Below are 20530 nucleotides of genomic sequence, written 5' to 3'. Positions count from 1 at the left end.
TGTTGAAATCCTGTTTTCAGTTCTTTGGGATATATATACTCAAAAGTGGGAATGCTAGATCATAACTTTAATTTTTTGAGCAACTTCCATACTGTTTTCCATAGTGGAGATACTATTTTACATTCCCATCAACAGAGCACAAAGATTCACATTTCCTCAAATCCTTGACAATTCTTCCTATTTTCTGAGTGTTCTGTTTTGTTCTGTTTTTATTGTGGCCATATTAACACATGTGAGTTGATATCTAAGTGTGATTTTGATATGCATTTCCCTGATGATTAGTGGCATTAAGTATCTTTTTAGATATTTGTTGTTCATTTATCTTCTTTGGAGAAATTTCTATTCAAGTCTTTTGGCCATTCTTAAGTTAGGTTATTGAGTTTTTATGAATTTATTCTTTTTTTTCTTTTGTGTTTTAGAGAGATTTTTGCTATAGGGTACATGCATTTGCCATAGAGACAGAGAGAAAGAGAGAGAGAGAGAGAGAGAGAGAGAGGAAATTATACCCCAAGGGGTATGACCGCACTGCAATCCCTTCTCCTCCATTCTCCTCTCAGAATTTTGGGCACACACACACACACTTGCCCTGTGTGAGTTTCAAGTGACTGGGTCCAGGACTCAAATTATGGTCAGCCATGTGAGAATCCAGTGCTTTTGCTGGGCCCCTCATTAATTTATTCTTAATTACTCAGTTCAGAGACTTTTTCTTAAAAAATGTCATAACTGGGGCCAAGCAGATGGCATAATGATTACGTCACTGGCCTCCCTTGGAGTTGACCACAGTTCAAGTCCTGGACCTGGCAGCTTAAAACTCACTCCAGGTGCATGTGTGTGAGTGCCCAAAATCCCAAAAGAAGAGTGGAGGAGAAAGGATTCTGGTGTGATCATCCCCCCTGGGGTTGAATTCTCACTTTGTATCTCTTTGTCTATCTGGTGAGTGCATGCACCCTATCACAAAACTCTCTCTAAAAAAAAATAAAAGTCATAACTTTTCATCTACTGTATTAGATATTGACATTAGGGAATTACTTCAATTTATTCAAAATTAGTTTCCTGGCCTTTAAATTAGTAGTACTAATATTCTCCCTATCCACACCAGAGTGATATCGTGGTGAAAATGAAAAAAATAAATAAATAAAAGCATTTTTACATTGTTTAAATTTCCATATGAATGTAAGGTATTATTATCTATTCAGACCAAAAATCTCTGCATATTAAAACTATTTAATATTGCTTCATTTACGTTGAAGCTATTGGTTCCTCTGTCTTTGTCTGACAAAAATGTATATTGAAATTTATGAAACACTCACTATATATAAAGATAGAGATACAGATTACACTTGAAGATTCTGCTTAGTATGCTGCACCTCATTCTAACCTTGATAACAACAACAAATGTGCCTATGATATGTCAGACACTGGGTTTTGTGAGGAAAAAGAAAGATCATTCTGGTACTTACCTGAAGTGGCTTATCATCTCATTTCATGGAAGAGGCTTATGGTAGGGAAGCTGATTCAATGCACCACAGCTTTAAAAATTCATTGCTAATTATTTTTCTACTCAGGTCAAAAATGTCTCTTACTTATACAAATAAGAGATTCAATTAGACTTAATTCTGTAGAGAGTACTATTTACCTCATTTAGCTTATGCTTGACTACAGAATCTTGTCTCTAATCTTCAGCTAAAAGTAACTTTTAAAAAATAAAAAAAACAGGGCTGATTCTGTGGCACTACTCTAGAGAAGCTGGACATGGCAACCACTATTCAAATCCCCAGACTTGTGTGCCCAAAACATGCTAGACGTGTGCACAAGTACCCTAGATACAATGGGCTAGAAGATCGAAGGAAGGGGATAACAGCATTACTATACTGGTTGCTCCTGTTTCTTGCATGTACATGCATGTATGCTATCATGAATAAAGGAATAAATAGTGAAAACAAATTAACCCAAAATAAAATAGATTATTTAATTCAAGATTTAAAAAAAAATTGCTAAAGGTTATGTGTACTCACTGGAGAGACACACACAGAGAGAGAGAGAAAGTGGGAAAGTACCCCAAAGGGGATGGCCATTTCACTATCCTATCCCCTTCATTTCTTCCTCTTCGGGATTTTGGGCACACACACACATGTGCCCAGCATGTTTTTCAAGTCTCTGGATATAGGAGACTCAAACCATGCAGTTGGTCATGTGGGATCAAGCCACCTTAACCACGCCACCGCCAGCTGGTCAAATTTAGGAATGTTTTCGAATTGCTAAAATTTTTGGTAACATAGCAGTGCATTTTCTTTCTTTCTTTCTTCCTTCTTCCTTCTTTCTTCCTTTCTCTCTTTCTTTATTTCTTTTCTTTCTTCTCTCTCTCTCTCTCTTTCTAAAATTTGCTATATGGCGCGTACACTCTCTGGATAGAGACAGAGAGAAAGAAGGAAAGTGAAAAAAGCACTCCCCACCTCCTCCTCCCCACACTGGGGAGATGGTCATGCCACAATCCTCTTTCCTCCATTTTCTCCAGATTTGGGGCATACATGCACATGTGCTCAGCATGTTTTTCAAGCTCCCAGGTCCAGCACTTTAATCACACAGTCAGCCATGTGGGATCTAGCTGCCTTAACCACCATGATCCCAATTGGCCCAGCAGTGCATTTTCTATGATGAAAATTGAACAGATGTTCTTTAGCCAATTATACCTAAATGGTTATATATATTTTATTCTGATACCAGTTTTGGAATTGATGATCACCCTTTATCAATAGCATAGCCTTTGCTATGATTCTATCTGACTTTTCTTGCCTTATCTTCTCTATTGGGCTTCCTGTTTCTTGGCTGTTATTACTACATTCTGTACTTTGTTGATGTGCAAAGTTCTAAGTACTAACAGTGAATTTCTACTAAAGATATTGGATTTTAAAATATCCTATGCAATGCTCCTTGGCTGATTTACAGGCATCGTAGAATGACTATGTGAATCTTCCATTCTGCCTTCACATTTTAACTTGATGACTCTTTCTTTTCCAGCTGTGTTCTCTCTGCTGCATCAGCATTTAAAAAAAATTATACAGCAGTATGAGAGACATTTTAAAGTCTGTTTTGGATATAAATGTTTAATAGGTAAAAATGAATGCTGTGTCAGTTATATATGCTGTGTAACAAGTTACCCCAAAATGTAGTGACTTAAAATAACAATCATTTAGCTCATAATGCTTGGGTTTACTTTGGAATGGGCAAATATGGATAGTTCTTGTTTCTTGGGTTTACGTAGGGGTGGACCAATCTGGGTAGTTCTTATGTAGGTCTCAGCTGGGCTCATTCATTTGCTCATGGTTAGTTGGTGGTTGATGTTCTCACTCATGTGTCTGACACTTGTTAGGGACTGTTTGAACCAATACAGATTACAGGGCCACTTACCTGACATTAATTAGTAGAATAGCAATCGTTCACACAATAGTGTAAAGTTTCCAAAGATACCAGTGCCCAATCATCTTTTAAGCTTCTGCTTATAACATGTTTGCTAATATTCTATTGGCTAAAACAAGTCATCTACCTAATTCATATTCAAGTAGTGGAGAAATATACTACAGTTATTGATGGGAGGGTTTGGAATATCTCATTATGAGGGTGTAGATGCAAGAAGGAAAGAGTCTGTGGATGCTTACTTTCTACCAGAGATGCTATGACTTACATCGCCAAGACATTTTCTGTGTGATATTATGCAGTATTTCCTTGAAGATGTGTTTACTGTTTCTTCAGTGCCTGCCCAATAACATATAGGTACAAGAAACACTTAAAATTTTGTCTTAATCTATACTTCTGAAGATTAAGGAAACACAAATTTGGATGGCATAAAGGATTCCATCACAAATGAAAGCAAGTGTATAATCTACCCAGACATACACATACAGAGAGAGAGAAATTAAAAACTTTTTTGAATTATTCTCCACCAGAAGCCATTTCTCTCCCCTTGGAGGATATTTGGTAACATCTGGGGACATTTTTGGTTGTCACCAATTAGAAAAGAGCTCTGGTCAAGGATACCAATAAACATTCCTGATCCTATAATGTATAGGACAGTGACTCACAACAAGTAATTATCTATGCTAAAATGTCAATAGTGCTGAAATTGAGAAACCCTGCTTTTCATTCAGTTCATGAAGGATGAATTCATATAACGTGAGTTATGAAAAGGCACTCAGAAGATGAAAATTGAAAAGGGAAAAAGCAAGGGTTACTTCTCTCCTAAGATTAGTGAAGAAAGAATACATATTTGGGTGAAATCAAGCTGAAGATTCTCCTAAAGACTAATAAATTAAGGGTTGGTTCCATAATATAGTGGTTGAGGGAGCCAGAGTCCATAGAACTGACCAGTGTGAATCCTCACTCTCGTGTCTTGAAGAAAACAGCAGGCATGTGTGAATGTGTGCCCAAAACCCTGACAGGATGGAGAAATGGAGGAGAAGGGATTGTGACAACACCACATCCTATTAGGAGATGATTTCTCCCTCTGTTTCTCTCTTGTGAATTTTATTTATGAAATCAAAAAGAATAATATTTAAGCTGTGGGAGGTAGCTGGATGCATTTGATTGATATAATTGATATATTTATGGCTAGATCAAGTGATCTGCTCTCCCAAATTAGGATGAATATTAGATATATTTTATGGGTATCATTTGACTCCTTTAGCTCTTGGAGTCAAAAGTGTTTGAGTGATTAATAATTCTTGTATATCAAGTGGGACATATGAGAAAGGTATCTAATGATCAGGTGATTTTTTTTAAAAAGATGTGTAATAGTTTAAGCACATTGTTTTGCTATTGTTGCTTGTTAATTGTAAGCTCCTAAGCAAATTACTTTACCTTCTGGTAAAATGGGGATAATACCTGCCCTAAAGGTTGTTTGTAAAGATAAGCTAAAGCAAAGTTTCTAAAGACCCTTATCTGGCACATGGAGATCTCTGATGGAGAGTGAGGGAGATATTGGTGTTAATATCACCTCCCTCTAAGTAGCAGCAAATACTTTTTATTTGAACCATATTCTTAGTAAAAGAAAAAAATCAATTAACAAGTGAGAGAGGGCCAGCCTCATAGCGTGGTGATTAAGGGAGCCAGATCCCACTTGGCTGATCACCATCTGACTTCTGGCCCTGGCAGCTTGAAGAACCCATAGAGCACAGTGCATGTGTGCCCAAAATCCTGGTGGGAATTAAAAATGTAGGAAAAAGGGATTTTCAGTGAGACCACATCCCTTTGAGAAATGCTTTTTCCCTCTCTCTCTGTTTCTCTGGCAAATGGATGCATCCTCTGGCAATTAAAGAAAAACAAAACAAAACAAAAGCAAGAGAGTAGCATCACTTATCTGTAAAATCCATGGCTCCGACACCTAATAATTTTATTTTGTGCAATCCAGAAAGACAAATTGGTTATCTTGAATCCTTGAGTTCTACTTCTCTAGGCCTTACCCATATATAACACAAGCCCTTATTGTGGTAAAATGTGAATAACTGATAATTAAGACACATATTCCATTTAGTCATCACTGTGATGGAAAAGAATGAAGACAAAAATAAATGTTTGTGTTCATACATTTATTTCTAATTTCTCAAGTTTTATGAGCAAATTACACATATTTAGAGGAAAGAGGTGAGGTTCTTCCTTGCCTACACACAAAAAAATTGTTCTTAGTACCCAGACATGATTTCTAATTTTGTTAACAAATACTGTCTAACTCTTACATAATTCATTAAGCCAGATGTCATCTTTTCAAATATTTAGAAAGAAAACATTCCCCAATGTTGCTTTCATGGAGGACAGTTATTTTATCTATTTGTGAGATGGAAGTAGCTAACAATCATTCTTATATCTCGTAGCATTAAATGGTAATGCAATTTGACCACATATACCATTACTCTCTTCTGCTGACATGCAATGGTGAGGAGAAAGGGAATATTTTCCAAGACGTTTTAGATATATCCTCATGTAATTTTTAGTGCAAGTCCACTAATTTATCATTTAGTAAGTCGAGATTTTCAAATATAAAAGACAAGCAAACTACAAAGGGTACCCACATTTATGCCCACAAAGCTAGAAATGGAATATGTGCTTCTTGCTTTCTTATCAACCAAAGAAGACCTGTGAATTACAGAAAAAAACACATGTGAATACTTCAAAGGAAATATGCCAAACACATTGTGTGTGTGTGTGTGTGTGTGTGTGTTTTAAAAGATTTAGTAGCTCCTTTAAAGCTCTAAGTAAAGCTGTTAGTCTGACTAATCATGTACCCCTGAAACCAATTAAATTTTTAGGCTAGAGAAATGTTCTTCAAACACTTTTGAAAAAATAAGAGTTCCTTCCTAAAGAAAACACCTTTTAATTAACAAAATACTCAGAGCAAAGCTGTGGTTTGCAATAGTATATTGCATAACAAATACTGTCTAACTCTTACATAATTCATTAAGCCAGATGTCATCTTTTCAAATATTTAGAAAGAAAACATTCCCCAATGTTGCTTTCATGGAGGACAGTTATTTTATCTATTTGTGAGATGGAAGTAGCTAACAATCATTCTTATATCTCGTAGCATTAAATGGTAATGCAATTTGACCACATATACCATTACTCTCTTCTGCTGACATGCAATGGTGAGGAGAAAGGGAATATTTTCCAAGACGTTTTAGATATATCCTCATGTAATTTTTAGTGCAAGTCCACTAATTTATCATTTAGTAAGTCGAGATTTTCAAATATAAAAGACAAGCAAACTACAAAGGGTACCCACATTTATGCCCACAAAGCTAGAAATGGAATATGTGCTTCTTGCTTTCTTATCAACCAAAGGAGACCTGTGAATTACAGAAAAAAACACATGTGAATACTTCAAAGGAAATATGCCAAACACATTGTGTGTGTGTGTGTGTGTGTGTGTGTTTTAAAAGATTTAGTAGCTCCTTTAAAGCTCTAAGTAAAGCTGTTAGTCTGACTAATCATGTACCCCTGAAACCAATTAAATTTTTAGGCTAGAGAAATGTTCTTCAAACACTTTTGAAAAAATAAGAGTTCCTTCCTAAAGAAAACACCTTTTAATTAACAAAATACTCAGAGCAAAGCTGTGGTTTGCAATAGTATATTGCACCTACTGTTATTCCAGCTACTATTCTGGTGTGCCAAACTCAGCTCATTTCAGCTTTTTTGAGCTTGACTTTTTGTCTGCTTAACTCTGGAAGGAAAACCACAATTTTTGTTTTATTATGTTATAATATCAGTACCCAAACAATCCATGCTCTCCTCTGCCTCCTCCCATCTACATATATAAAGACATAGACATACACACACCTATGTGATGTGTATATCTATTTATATATATGGATTAACTGTGTACATTGTAATTAACACACACAATTCAAGCATGACACAACTGAGCAGAAAAGGATGAAGGGATGATTGATTTCATCATGCCAGAAAGACTGGTTTCTACCAGGATTCTAGAAAGAAAACACACATCCACCAATGGACTTGACAATGCCTGTGGCCTCCACAGTGGATAGAGAAGCTGAGATCTGAAGCAACCAGTCCAAAGGCCGACTCCCTGTGACCACACATAGTGCCTGAGACAAAGGGCAGATATCTGGACAAACTTATGAGACTGTGGGGGAATAAATGGGGCCCAGAGAAAAAGATCCCCAGAAACTGGAGGGGAAGCCATTTCCCATGCTCCTTAGGGATAACTGGAGACCCATCCTAGGATGTCATGTTGAAAATTCTGTTCTGTAATTTATATACCCTAATTCCTTACCTGATCAAGTTTACAGTTTAAGATATTGTCAAAAAAAAAAACTTCTTTCTGTCTTCTAAAGTAAGAAATAGAAAATTCACTTGTATCAACTATATATCCTCTCCATCTTCTGGAATCAAGAATCTGTTGCTCAGATGCACAGAATCTCTCAAACTGTTCCCTTAAAGTTCTAATTGGCCCACACTCTAGCTAATTGAAGTGATTTGTATATGTTTCTAGTAACATTACACAATGAGAAAAGAGAACCTCATTTAAAAAAAAAATCGGTAAAGGCATCCCAAAATGCAGTGTAATATCCATAATAAAACAGGATGAATGCTCTCGGGATCTCAAAGCTTTTGTTTTGGCACATTGTCCTTAAAAAAAAAAAGAAAAAGAAAGAAAAAGAAAAATAGAAATAGATGGACCTGTGAAACTAGAAGCAAATCTTTTTAGGAAAAATAAAACATTTTATGGCCAGCTAGATGGCATGATGGTTAAGGAGTCTAGATCCCAGTTTGAGTCCCAGATGCTGCAGCTTGAAAATCATGTTGAGCATGTGTGTATATGTGCCCCAAATCCCAAGAGAAGAATGGAAGGGAAGGGATTTCAGCATGGCCATCCCCCCAGGGAATGATTTATCACTTTGTCTACCACTCTTTCTCTCCCTCTTTTTCCAGTGAGTATATAAGCACTCGATAACAAATATATATAATATATATTCTTGTTTTAAATAGTCCCACCCTAGTGGTGGAATCCATAGAGTACATAGACTACTAGACTGCAGTGCTGGAAACCACATGCTGCCCATGAGTTTGGATTCCTAGCCTGGTCAGCCTGAAATATATGGCACAGGTGTGTGTGCCCAAGAATCTAGTGAGCTGGAGGGTTGGATTAAAATCAAACAGAGATCCTCTACAAGGGCTTGGCCCTTTTGTTGAGAAAAGAAATGGAAATACCTCAAACTGAAAGGTAACAAGAGATGAACTAAAAATAAAATATCTTCATTTTAATGGCTCAAGTAAAGCTTGTGACTGTAAGCTTTGATGATGCCTACTCATGTCTGAGGTAATAGTTTGAAGGTATATCTTAGTTCACAGTAAGTCAAACTACCTTCAAATGGTAATAAACATACAGCATGGCCCATCACCCTTTTTCTCCCGCAATGTTCTTAAAATTCCTGGCAGAAAGTTATACATGTTATTTTAGTGCACCAATGTGAATTGTTCCAAAAGAACTTGTAACTTCCTTTCTTCTTTGCCTTTCTTTTTGTTATAAAAGTTAGTTTCTCAGCTGGAAGAATTAAGAAATAGTTGAGACAATGGTAAGTAAGAAATTAGCCATGAGACAGGGCCATAATATGTGGGGAGAAAAAAAAAGTCAACTTGAAGATAAGATTTTTTAAGTCAGATTTTTAAGATGTTTAATAGGATATAAAACCTACCAATCAAGGAAAATCACAAAATGATAATGCCCCCTTAGGCCAGTCATTGAGTTGACCACCCCCAGTGTTAATTTTGCCCTTAGAGATGTTTGTTTAGTACTTCTTGAGGAAAGACCAGTTTATTTTGGTGTTGGCTGCTTACTCTCTTTGCTTGGAGCATAGCAATAAAACTGTACCTTCCTTCACCATACCCTGTGTCTTCAGTTTGACTTGTGGCACATAGACAAGCATAACAGGAGGAAAGAGATTGCTACATGATGAAAACCAACCAAAAGTGCCTCTCTTTCTTTCTCTTATGCACACATACCTACTCTTGATCATGAATTAAAAGGAAAAAAAAAAGGAGGGCCAGGTGGCATAGTGGTTAAGGCAGCTGGATCCCACATGGTCAATCTTATGGTTAGAATCTCAGACTCTAAGTTAGTGTCTTGGAAAGCACACTAGGCACATTTGCTTACATGTCCAAGATGCTAACAGGAGAAGCGAGAAGAAAGGATTGTAGTGTGACCATCTTCCCTGGAGTGTGATTTCTCATTTTTCCTCTGATGAGCACATACATTCTATAGCAAATTTTTAAAAAATTTGTCTATGCTAGAAGGTCTGCATACTCACAAAAGAGAGAGAGAGAGAAAGAGAAGAGAAAGCATCCTCATGGGAGTAGTCAAATTGTAATCCCTTTTCCTATATCTGCCTCCTTCTGTAATTTTGGGTATACACGCACCTGCATCTGGTATTTTTCTCCAGCCACCAGGCTTGAGACTCAAACCTCATGATTGACCATATGGGATTTGACTGCCTTAGTCACCAGGCAATGGGCTGGTCCTAATTTTTTAAAAAAATATATTTTAAATAGTGTTGCTATAAACAGAATTGATTCTGTAAAATTTGTGAAGTAGATAGAGATTTGTTTCTTTCTAGCTTGTTATAAGGCATAGTCCTCAATACTCAAAGTTTCTGACTTTAGACTCCTCAATTACAATTAGCTATATGCCAGATACATATTAAAAATAAATTAGAGAACGACTAGTCTTTTCATATTTGGTGCTGTGAAAACTGGATTTGTATGTGCAAAATAATGAAATTGTATCTTTAAACCATATACAGAAATCAACTCAAAATGGACAGAAGACCTAAAAATAATACCAGAAACTTTGAAACCCTTAGAAGACAACATATGGGGGAAGCTCCTGGACATTGGTATTAGAAATGATTCAGGGACCAGCAGTTAGCGTAATGACTGTGTCGCTGGACTCCCATGTATTTGACCGTGATTCGAGTCCCGGACCTGGTGGGCATAAACTCATGCCGGGCACGTGTGCTTGTGTGCCCAAGATCCCGAGAGGAGAATGGAGGAGAAGGGATTGCGGTCTGGCTATCCCCCCTGGGGGGTTATTTCTCACTTTGCATCACTCTGTCTGTCTCTGTCTTTCTGGCGAACACACGCTCCCTGTAGCAAAACCTCTCCTAAAAAAAAAAAAAAAACAAAAAAAGAAATGATTCTTGGGCTAGCAAATTAAAAGCCTACTACAAAAGCAAAACTAAAAAATTGGATCTATATTAAACTAAAAATATTTTGCCCAACAAAAGAAAACATCAAAATGAAATGACAGCCTACAGGTTGGGAAAACAAGCAATAACAGCAAAACATTTGCAAACCATATATCTCATAAGGAGTCAATATCTAAATTTTTTAAAGAATTCATTACAATTTAATACTGGAAAAATAAATAGCACTATTAAAAAGTGGGCAAAACACCTGAATAAATATTTCTTGAAAGCACACATAAAAAGTGGTCAACAGGTATGTGAAAAGGTGGTTACCCTCATTAGTCATCAGGAAATACAAATCAAAAACATATATCACCTCTCACCTATTAAGATGGCTATTATCAAAAAAGTCAGAGGGTCAGTCCCATACCCTATTATTTAAGGCAGCCAAATCCCCATAGCCAACCATGATTAAAGTCCTGGTCCTGGCAGCTTGAAACACCTGCTAGGCATGTGTGTGTGAGTGGCCCAAATCTTTACAGGATGGAGAAATGAAGGAAAAGGGATTGTGACATAAATCCACTCCACTGGAGGGTGCTTCCTCCCTTTCACCCCCATCTCTGTCTCTTTCTGGTGAGTGAAGGCTCCTTCTGTAAATTAAATGAATAAAGTAAAAAGATAACAAATATTGTCAAGGATATAGAGAAAGAACAATTCTGATACACTGTGAGAATGTTAACTTGTACAACCATTATGGAAAATAGCATAGAAGTTCTCAAAAAAATAAATCAATTAAACTATCAGATGTCCCAACAAATTCCTTTTCTGGGCATATATACAAAAGAAATTAAATTATTACCTTGTAAAAATATTTGCATTCTTATGTTCATTGTAGCATTATTTTTTTTTGAGAGGTTTTCGCTATAGGGCGCGTGCGCTCGCCAGACAGACAGAGAGAGACATAGAGACAGAAAGCGAGAAATCACCCCCCAGGGGGGATGGTCACGCCGCAATCCCTTCTCCTCCATTCTCCTTTCGAGATCTTGGACATGCAAGCACATGCGCCCGGCATGAGTTTTAAGCCACCGGGTCTGGGACACGAACCACAGTCGACTATGTGGGAGTCCAGCGACATAGCCACTACGCTAACTGCTGGTTCCCACATTGTAGCATTATTTTTAATAGCCAAGATAAACCAACAGTGTAAGCATCCATTGGTAAGTGAATGGATGAAGAAACTATGGTAAATATATATATGGTAGGATACTATTCAGCCCTGAAAAAGATTAAGCACTTACCATTTGTAAGCCTGGAAGACATGATGCTAAGGAAAATAAGGCAGGCACAAAAAGAAAAAAAAAATGGCATGATTTCACTTGTCATGTGGAATCTTTAAAAAAAATTCAAATAGTGAGACCAGCAGTTGGCGTAATGGCTATGTTGTAGGACTCCAACGTAGTTGACCGTGGTTCAAGTCCCAGACCTTAAACTCATGCTAGGCACGTGTGCATGTGTGCCCAAGATCCTGAGAAGAGAATGGAGGAGAAGGAATTGCAGCATGGCCATCCTCCCTGGGGGGTGATTTCTCACTTTCTGTCTCTCTGTCTCTCTCTTTCTAGCAAGCACACACACCGTATAGCAAAAACCCCTCAAAAATTTCAAATAGTGATAAAAAGAGAGAACAAAACAATAGGTACTAGGTGTGTAGGAGGGGTGGAGGAGAAAGGAGATGGAGGTCAGAGGATAGAAAGTAGCAGATATGTAGAGCAAACAAGTCTATAGATCTAATTGCAACATGAAGACTACATGTAATAAAATTGTAGTATTGTGAGATATTGTGAGATTCATGCTAAATAAGTAGATTTTAGCTGTTCTTGCCCTAAAAATAAAAAATAGGTAACTATTTGAGATGTTTGGTTTTCTAATTTCCTTCACTATAGTAATCTTTTTACTATTTATATGTTTCCTATAACCTCCTGTTATGTATGTATCTATAATCTGTACAGTAACATTTATTTTAAAAACAAACCTCGAAACTTAATAGTGGGTCAAGATATTGTTCTTCCTAATAATAAAGAACATGTTAAAGGCTACAAAGTGTTTAGGATCTAACAGAATTGTTGCTGGTCTTCCACAAAACAGAGAAATTCAACATTGAGATGAGAAGAGGAAATTAAATATTGTCTTGAGAAGAGAAAGAAACGTTTTCAAGAAGTAGAGAGAGAATATGAAAGAGCGCAAGGGGCCTTTGTGCTAATTGGAGACTGTAGGACAGAGACTGCAGTATGGGGAGAGCATAGGAAGAATGGAAGGAGATGAATGCTGGAGTGTGGTATCTGGGTCACTGTACAGAGCCCAGAGGACCATACGAATTTGGAAAAATTAGGAACCAATAAACATTGTGTGAGCCTCAAAGGAAAATCAACAGAAAAAAGGCTCACATGATGCTGTCAGAACAATACTGGAAAGTGACTTACCTATATCATAAAATTCTTGGGAAAGTTTATGAGGTTGATTTTGTTAATGCCATTATACAAGTAAAGATGCTGGGACTTGGAGATACTCAGTTTAGCAAGCATGGCATAATCCCTTATCTCAAAATGCCTGCAACAAGATCATGTATCTAGGAATAGTAATAGTAAGGCTCATTATCTTCGATGGAAATAATATCAGAATTGCTATTTTACAGGGCCGTAAGTGGAGATTCAGAGAAGTTAAGTCACCTGCCCAAGGTTGCTCAGCTAAGAAATAGCAGAACAAGGATTCAAATCCAATACTCTGGCCCTAGAAAGTCCAACCATTTGATACTCTGCTTGCTGATCCAGGTCCTTTCATTCTCTCCTGTAATATAAAATTGAGTGTGCAAAGGGGGAACAAATAAACTGACTGGCTCTATTTTTTTCCTTTTTAATATTTGATCTTCTATTGTCTGGCCCCAGCAATGCCTTCCAACATTACTGTCTTCTCAAAATTTGAGAGCAGTAAGCAAGACAGATAGAGTTTCTCCCTGGTGTAGAACTGTTCTCAGATGCTGAACACCAGAAGAAAAGGAGAGCAGAAATGAACAAACGCACAGATGGCTATATTGCTCTCTCTCCCTCTCAACCCTTCTCTGAATCTGCTTCAGCTGATTTCTGTGTGTGTGATACTGGCTTCATTTTCCTCACTGGAGAGTTTTCTGATATTATCACCCCAAGGCCCTTTTGGGTACTTGCTAGTTATCTTGATTCATTTTCCCTCATTGCATTTCAGGTCCTCACTTTTCCTTACAGTGAATTTTTTTTGTTGTTGTTTCCAAAAGTGCTTTCCAGTAAACAGTGATCTGTTTATTGAAGTCTGTCTGAATTCTCATCCTTTACAACATTTATTTATTTTTTAGAAGGTTTGGCCTTACGGTGCATGTGCTCACTGGAGAGAGAGACACACACACACACAGTGAGATGGAAAGTGAGAAATCACCCCCCAGGGAGGTTGACCATGCTGCAATCCCCTCTCCTCCATTTTCCTCCCAGGATCCTGGCCACGCAAGCATATGTGCCTGGCATGAGTTTCAAGCCACTGGGTCCGGGACTTGAACTGCAGTCAGTCATGTGGGAGTCCAGCAATGTAACCGCTATGCCATCTGCTGGCCCCATCCTTCCTGACATTTTAAGATGACATGATCATTTTCAATTAAATAGGTACTTCTTTGTTGGTCAGAAGTAAGTCTAGAGAGAAAAGAATCCAGTCTTGCTCTCATTTGAGGGTCAAATTTTCAATAAGTTAAGCAAAAAAAGAAAATTGTCTAACACTCTGTGTAACCTTAAAAATCCTCCAAAACTGCTGTATATTGTCTCAGTCTTCATTCATTGTGTATCTATTTTAGGAATAATTTGTCCATGTTTTCCAGCCAGCCTGGCATTCTGTAGTTAGCTCTTATAGTCATATTTTAATTTAGTTCTCTTTCATCCTCACACATGTATCCTCTCCAGGGATTCTGCTCCTCCCCTGGAATCCCTTTTAAGATTTTGAGATCTCGTTTGCTCCCAAGCTTCCTCCTCCTGAACTGTTGATCACAAGATGCTATTTCTGCTTCAGATTATATTTTGTTCTTTCTAGAACGTCAGAATAGTGAAATAGGCTCAAGAAACAAAACTTCTTTGTTGTCTCAGTGTTATTGTCTTTCAGTCATTACTTCTTGGCATTAGTTTTTTAATTCTATCTGACACTTCAAATGCTTTTTGATTCTTCTTCTCTGCCTTGCTCAAGGTTAATTCTTCCATCTATAGAAACATGGTGGTATCCCTGAGAAGCTTGAGAAATGAGAAGAATTTCTCCATCCTGCTCATCTTTATCTTTAATGAGGGAACAGCCTTAAAAGTACAAACAATAGGGGCCTGCAGGTGGCATGGTGGCTGGGGCACTGGACTTCCATGTGTATGGGTTCGACCATGGTTTGAGTCCCAGACCTGGCAGCTTCTTTTTTCACTCTCCCTTTTTCTCTCTCTCCCTTTCTCTCCAGTCAAATAAAAAATAAATAATAATAATAAATAAAATGAAATAAGTAATTTTTTTAAAAAGTACAAACAATAATGCAACCATAAAAATTAATGTAGCATGGTGCATTTTGTTCATGTTCCCAGAATAGTTGCCCATGATTCCAAGTTGTCCCATTGAGATGTTGTCTTTTGTAGTTTTTCCTGAAAGCTTCCCTTCTGAACTACATAGTCCAGTATTTCTTTGTCATAGGTTTCCTGGTTATACTATGTTCTAAAGGCCAATATAGAAAAACTAGATAGGCATTCATCCTCACCACTCCCTTCTAATAACTCTTCTCTGTGCTGATACTTACTAGGTCATTTGGGAAAGTCATGACATATTTTTTGTGTGCAAAAATGCATCATGACTTTCCTGAGAATGTAATAGTATCAGTTCACATCAATGGAGCCTCCTACAGTCAATAAGGGTCACACCTAGACCTCTCACTGGGTTTTCCCCAAGTATTCCACTTTTTTCCTGTCCTTTATCTCCAACTTTTCACAGTATTTATCACAATTTTTTTTTAGTAATGAGGCATTTATAGGTATAGTAATACTGAGCATTATTGATTACCTACTGTGACCAGCACTGTGCAATATTGTTTTTGTGATGATGATGATGATTAGGAAGAGGATGATATTTCTGACATTGTTGTATGTACATTGCATGTATCGCTCATTGAATTTATACAACTACCACTATGACATTTACTTATTATTATTCCTCTTTACTGAAGAGAAAATCTGAAGTTCAGTAAGGTAAAGCAACTTAACCAAAGTCTCAGAGATCCTACGGTAGACAAAGTATTCTCTGCCAGGCATTTTTATCCTAGGACTTTGGCTCTTAACCATTGCCAGGTGCTATTTTACACTACAGTATTAATGAATTAATATTAATTTAAAATGTCTGAATTAACTTGAAGCAGTGTTTAATGTCCAAATTTACTAGTTCTGGTATTCCAAAAACAATATACCTTAGTTTTTCCTCACTCTTAGATCCGTTATTTCCAATCTGAAATAAAAGAAAGAAAATATGAACTGTTCCCAGGAAATAGAACTAAGATGAGAACAATTAACTGGCTTTGCTTTCCCTGGAATCTACCTCCCTAGTAATTTTCTTCCTTCCCTATACATGAAAATCATGGCCCAGCCAGTGGCATGGTGGTTAAGGTGGCTAGATCGTACACGGCTGACTGCGCTGTTCAAGTCTCAGACCTGGCAGCTTGATAAACACACTGGGCCCATGTATATGCATGTCCAAAATCCTGAAAGGAGAGAGAAATGGAGAGGCTATTGCTTCATGACCACCCCCCATTAGGGGTGCTTTGCTACTTACCCTCTCTGTCTCCAAGAACACATGAACCTTCCAACAAATTAAAACAAACGAAAAAATCAGAAATAAGATTTTAGGCTGGCTCCAGGGCCTATTGGTTAAGGCATCCAGATCCCACATGGCTGATTGTGTAGTTCATGGACCCAGCAGTTTGAGACAAATGCCAGGTACCTGTTTTTGCATGCCTAAAATCCAGAAAGGAGGGAGAAATGAAGAAGAGATTCACACATAACCATTCTCCATGGGAGGTGCATTTTCACTTTCCCTCGCTTTCTGTCTCCAGTGAGTCCACATATCCTCTGACAAAATTAAAAAGAAAGAAAGATCTTATCCAGCCTTTAGCTTTGCTTTCTTTTTTCCTTGAATGAAAAAAAAAAATTAGTAAAAGTTACTCACCTGTCAAAGTCCAAAAACTTTTGTTTTCTTTACCAATTCTGCAATCTATATCATTGTTATTGAAAAAGAGTTTTAAAATTATTGTCTAGGCACGAGAATAAAAAAATCATTTTGATAGATTGTTCAATGTATACTGAAGAAAATTTGTCTTTAAATGGTCTATTACATATTACTATATAAAGTATTTGCACTATTAGAAAAAGATCTAATGTCTAATCATGCTTTGGATTATATTGTTGCCCTTTGATTAAAACTGATTATCATTGAAATAGCTTCTTTAACTTGTGTTTCTAATTTTTTTTCCTCTCTTTTTTTCTTTTTGCATACACACACAAAATTTTAGCTCCTAGTCAGACTGTTACTCTGGTGACACAACCTGTGGTTACCAAGGAAACTGCCATCTTCAAAGTAGAAATGCCATCTTCCTTGCTGTTGGAGGTACCTGCTCTGGCAGATTTCAACCGAGCTTGGACAGAACTTACCGACTGGCTTTCTCTGCTCGATCGAGTTCTAAAATCACAGAGAGTAATGGTGGGTGATCTCGAAGACATCAACGAGATGATCATCAAGCAGAAGGTATGGAGAAAAAAAGATAAAGGCTGACAGGGTTTCTCTTTAAAGTGAAGTTTTTCCACAGTTCAGTTCATTCTCCTAGACCATTTTCCACCAGTGTTTAGACAGTTTTTCTCTGTCAGCAAACACACTACTCTCCCTCCTCCATTTAGCTGAAGCATGATCAAGGATATGAATTAATACAATTATCCGAAGTTGTCATAAATTAAAAAGGAAACACAAAAAGAAAAACACTACAAGTATAGTTTGCTAGTGAAATTCACTAAACAACTCATATTCCCGAATGTATTTTAAATCAGATAAGTAGATCAACTGAGCTGTTTACACTTAAAATGTTTGTTTTGGCACTAGGCAGCCCTAATGTTACAGAATCAAATATAGTAATCTGGAAATTGGTTATTTTCCATTTTTTGAGTTATCTGTGCCAATTTTTCTCCTCTAATGATATTGCTAATTCCAAGTTAGCTATAAGTAAAAAAGAAAAGTAACAAAACATATTTTTAAATATTTGTGCTCTTAATATTAGCCTTTATACAATGCCATAGTCAGATAAACATGTTTTTAATACAAAGATAGCATTTTTCAGCCTCATTGAAATCCATTTGGTAAAATTATGACATCAACTAGAAAGATAAGAATACATTGATCTAAATGTACTTTACCTAGCTAGAACAAACATACTATATATCTTTTATATTTCTGAATGGAAAAGAAAAGTGATCTTGAAAGTTTTATATACCATAGTTATTTCACTTGTAAAAGCTTTCAAGCCTTTCTAAAGAAATAGTAAATTGTCCTGAAAGTATTTAGGTGTTACAGAACTACCTTTAGGGGAGAAAGGGGATGAGACAGACAGAGTAAGAGGAATTTTCTTCTGAAAAAGAACTCTAGCAATTCAGTATGAATAAAAATAATTTGTTAGTAAACAACCTCTATTTAATGCACCTTCAACCTGAATTCTGAAGACTTGATTTCAGTGGCCTCTCTTTGTCATTCGCAAATGACATGATCATGGTCATATCCTGTTCTGTATCTTGGTTTCCTATTCTGGGTACAGAACTTATACAATACACATTCAAATTTATCATGGAGTAAGTAAACATATCTCTAGTTATGAATATGTATGTATATAAAGATATGTAAATAATATACTTGTGTGTATGCTCGAAAATTTGTTTTGCTACTACTTTATAGCAAGTATTTGTAGCCACGTATTTCAGAAAAAGCAACTGAAATTCAAAAATGTCACACTCCCAGAAAGTAGCAGAACAATGATTCAAATCCAAGCCTGTTTGACTCATAAGCCTGTATTCTTCCTTACTATGTATAATTTCTGCAAAAAATAGGTATAACTTAGGTACCATCTGGTGACATATGTGTATTTGTATATGGAGTCTATGTCAGACACTGTACTTAGCATCTTACAATTGCAGGGTGCTGTTAAATTCAGAATCAAGAGGTACATTCCTTTATAATATCATATTGAATTATAGCAATACATCTAGGATTATTTTGATTTCTCTGAGTCAATATATTCTAAAATTTAAAGCATGGGCTTGAAAGTTAGATTATCTGGGTTCAGAGTTTGGCTTCACTACTCCAGCGGTGTGATCTCGGTTAAGTTATTGAACCTCCCTGAGCCCGAGTTTATGTACTCGTAAAATGTGGATAACTGTTCTGTCTCCCTTGCAGATTGTCATGACAATTACCTTGGGCATTATATTTTAAAAAATGCTCCTCACTTTGTGTTGCTTACTATGAGTATTCAGCAACTCTTTGTAATTAATATTAGGTTTGAACTCTGGAAATCTGCCTGTGCATGGCATTTGCATCATGCACACTGTATATCACATAAAAACATTATGTGACAATGAAATCTCATTTCCACCCCTGCACCCTATTCTGCCATTGACATTATGGCCTTTTGTAGAAATCACTTGATATTAGAGTGGAAGAGAAAGTCTCTATTGTTTTGTGATGGGTTTGTGAGCTTAGCCTTCGGAGAAGACATTGATCTGCTCAGTAGCATACACACTTCTCCAAATAATTTTGCCTTTTCAGAAAGGACTAATAATCTTGATGCCTGTTCACAGAAATAATCTTTAAATAAAGTGCTAAATTAATTTGGAGACATTCAAGAGCCATGTCTGGGATCACATGAAGCTACTATTTATGAGTTACATTTTTTTTAATTTTCAAAATAAATTTTATCCTATTCACAGATAATACATTCATAAAATATATGCATGTGCATAAATTTCCAATTTCCTTTCTTTTGCTAAATAGTGGGAATGTTTGTCTGCTTCTTCCTCTCATATTAAGAAATATATAGGCATTGTCAGTTCTGGCCTTTTATAGCTTCAATCACTAAGTAGTAAGTAAAGTGGCATAAACATATGTGTGTGAATGTAGAGGGACAAGAAGGAGAGATAAGTTTGGGGAGGATTTTATTATATCAGAAAATAATTATTTTCTTTCTGTGAAGTTTTAAATGAATCAATCATAACTTTGTTTGGTGTGCAAGAAATGAGGTAATATTTCAAGGGGCTTTATAAAGTATAAAAATTTTCTCAGCATCTATTTATTCATTAATTGCTTTAACAATTTTTTGTTGAGTGACTGCTAAGTGCCTGAGAACTGTAGAGTTGGTTAACATAGGAATGTACAGGTCAATGAGGTTGAGGGAAAAAAGCAATAATAACATAATGATACAGATATTTTTTAGGATAACATCTAGCACATATTAAGCGCTAACAATGTGTTAGTCACTGATCTAAGTAATTCATTAAGTATATTAAATAGTCACGGACCAGCCCATAGTGTAGCAGTTAAGCACAGTGCACAGGAAGTTGGATCCCACATGGTTAACTGTGGTTTGAATCCTGCCTCCGTTGACTAAAAAAACACACCAGGCACATGTACATGTATGACCCAAATCCTGACAGGAAGGAGAAATGGAAGACAGAGGACTGCAGCACAATTCCCCATTAGGAGTTGCTTCGCTCCACATACCA

The 20530-nt window shown here is 36.7% G+C and overlaps 1 protein-coding gene across 1 annotated transcript in view; it reads left to right on the top strand.

Annotated features, from left to right (window-relative positions):
• DMD (dystrophin) overlaps positions 1-20530 on the top strand; it is a 1496890-nt gene that overhangs the window by 695745 nt on the left and 780615 nt on the right. The window contains exon 21 of the mRNA XM_027775723.1: positions 17287-17519. Coding sequence (XP_027631524.1) covers positions 17287-17519 — 233 coding nt within the window. The remainder of the gene's footprint in view (positions 1-17286; positions 17520-20530) is intronic.

The sequence above is a fragment of the Tupaia chinensis genome, unplaced genomic scaffold (assembly GCF_000334495.1).
Source record: "Tupaia chinensis unplaced genomic scaffold, TupChi_1.0 Scaffold000600_1, whole genome shotgun sequence".
Classification (NCBI taxonomy): domain Eukaryota; kingdom Metazoa; phylum Chordata; class Mammalia; order Scandentia; family Tupaiidae; genus Tupaia; species Tupaia belangeri.
This window is presented reverse-complemented; position numbering and strand designations above follow the sequence as displayed.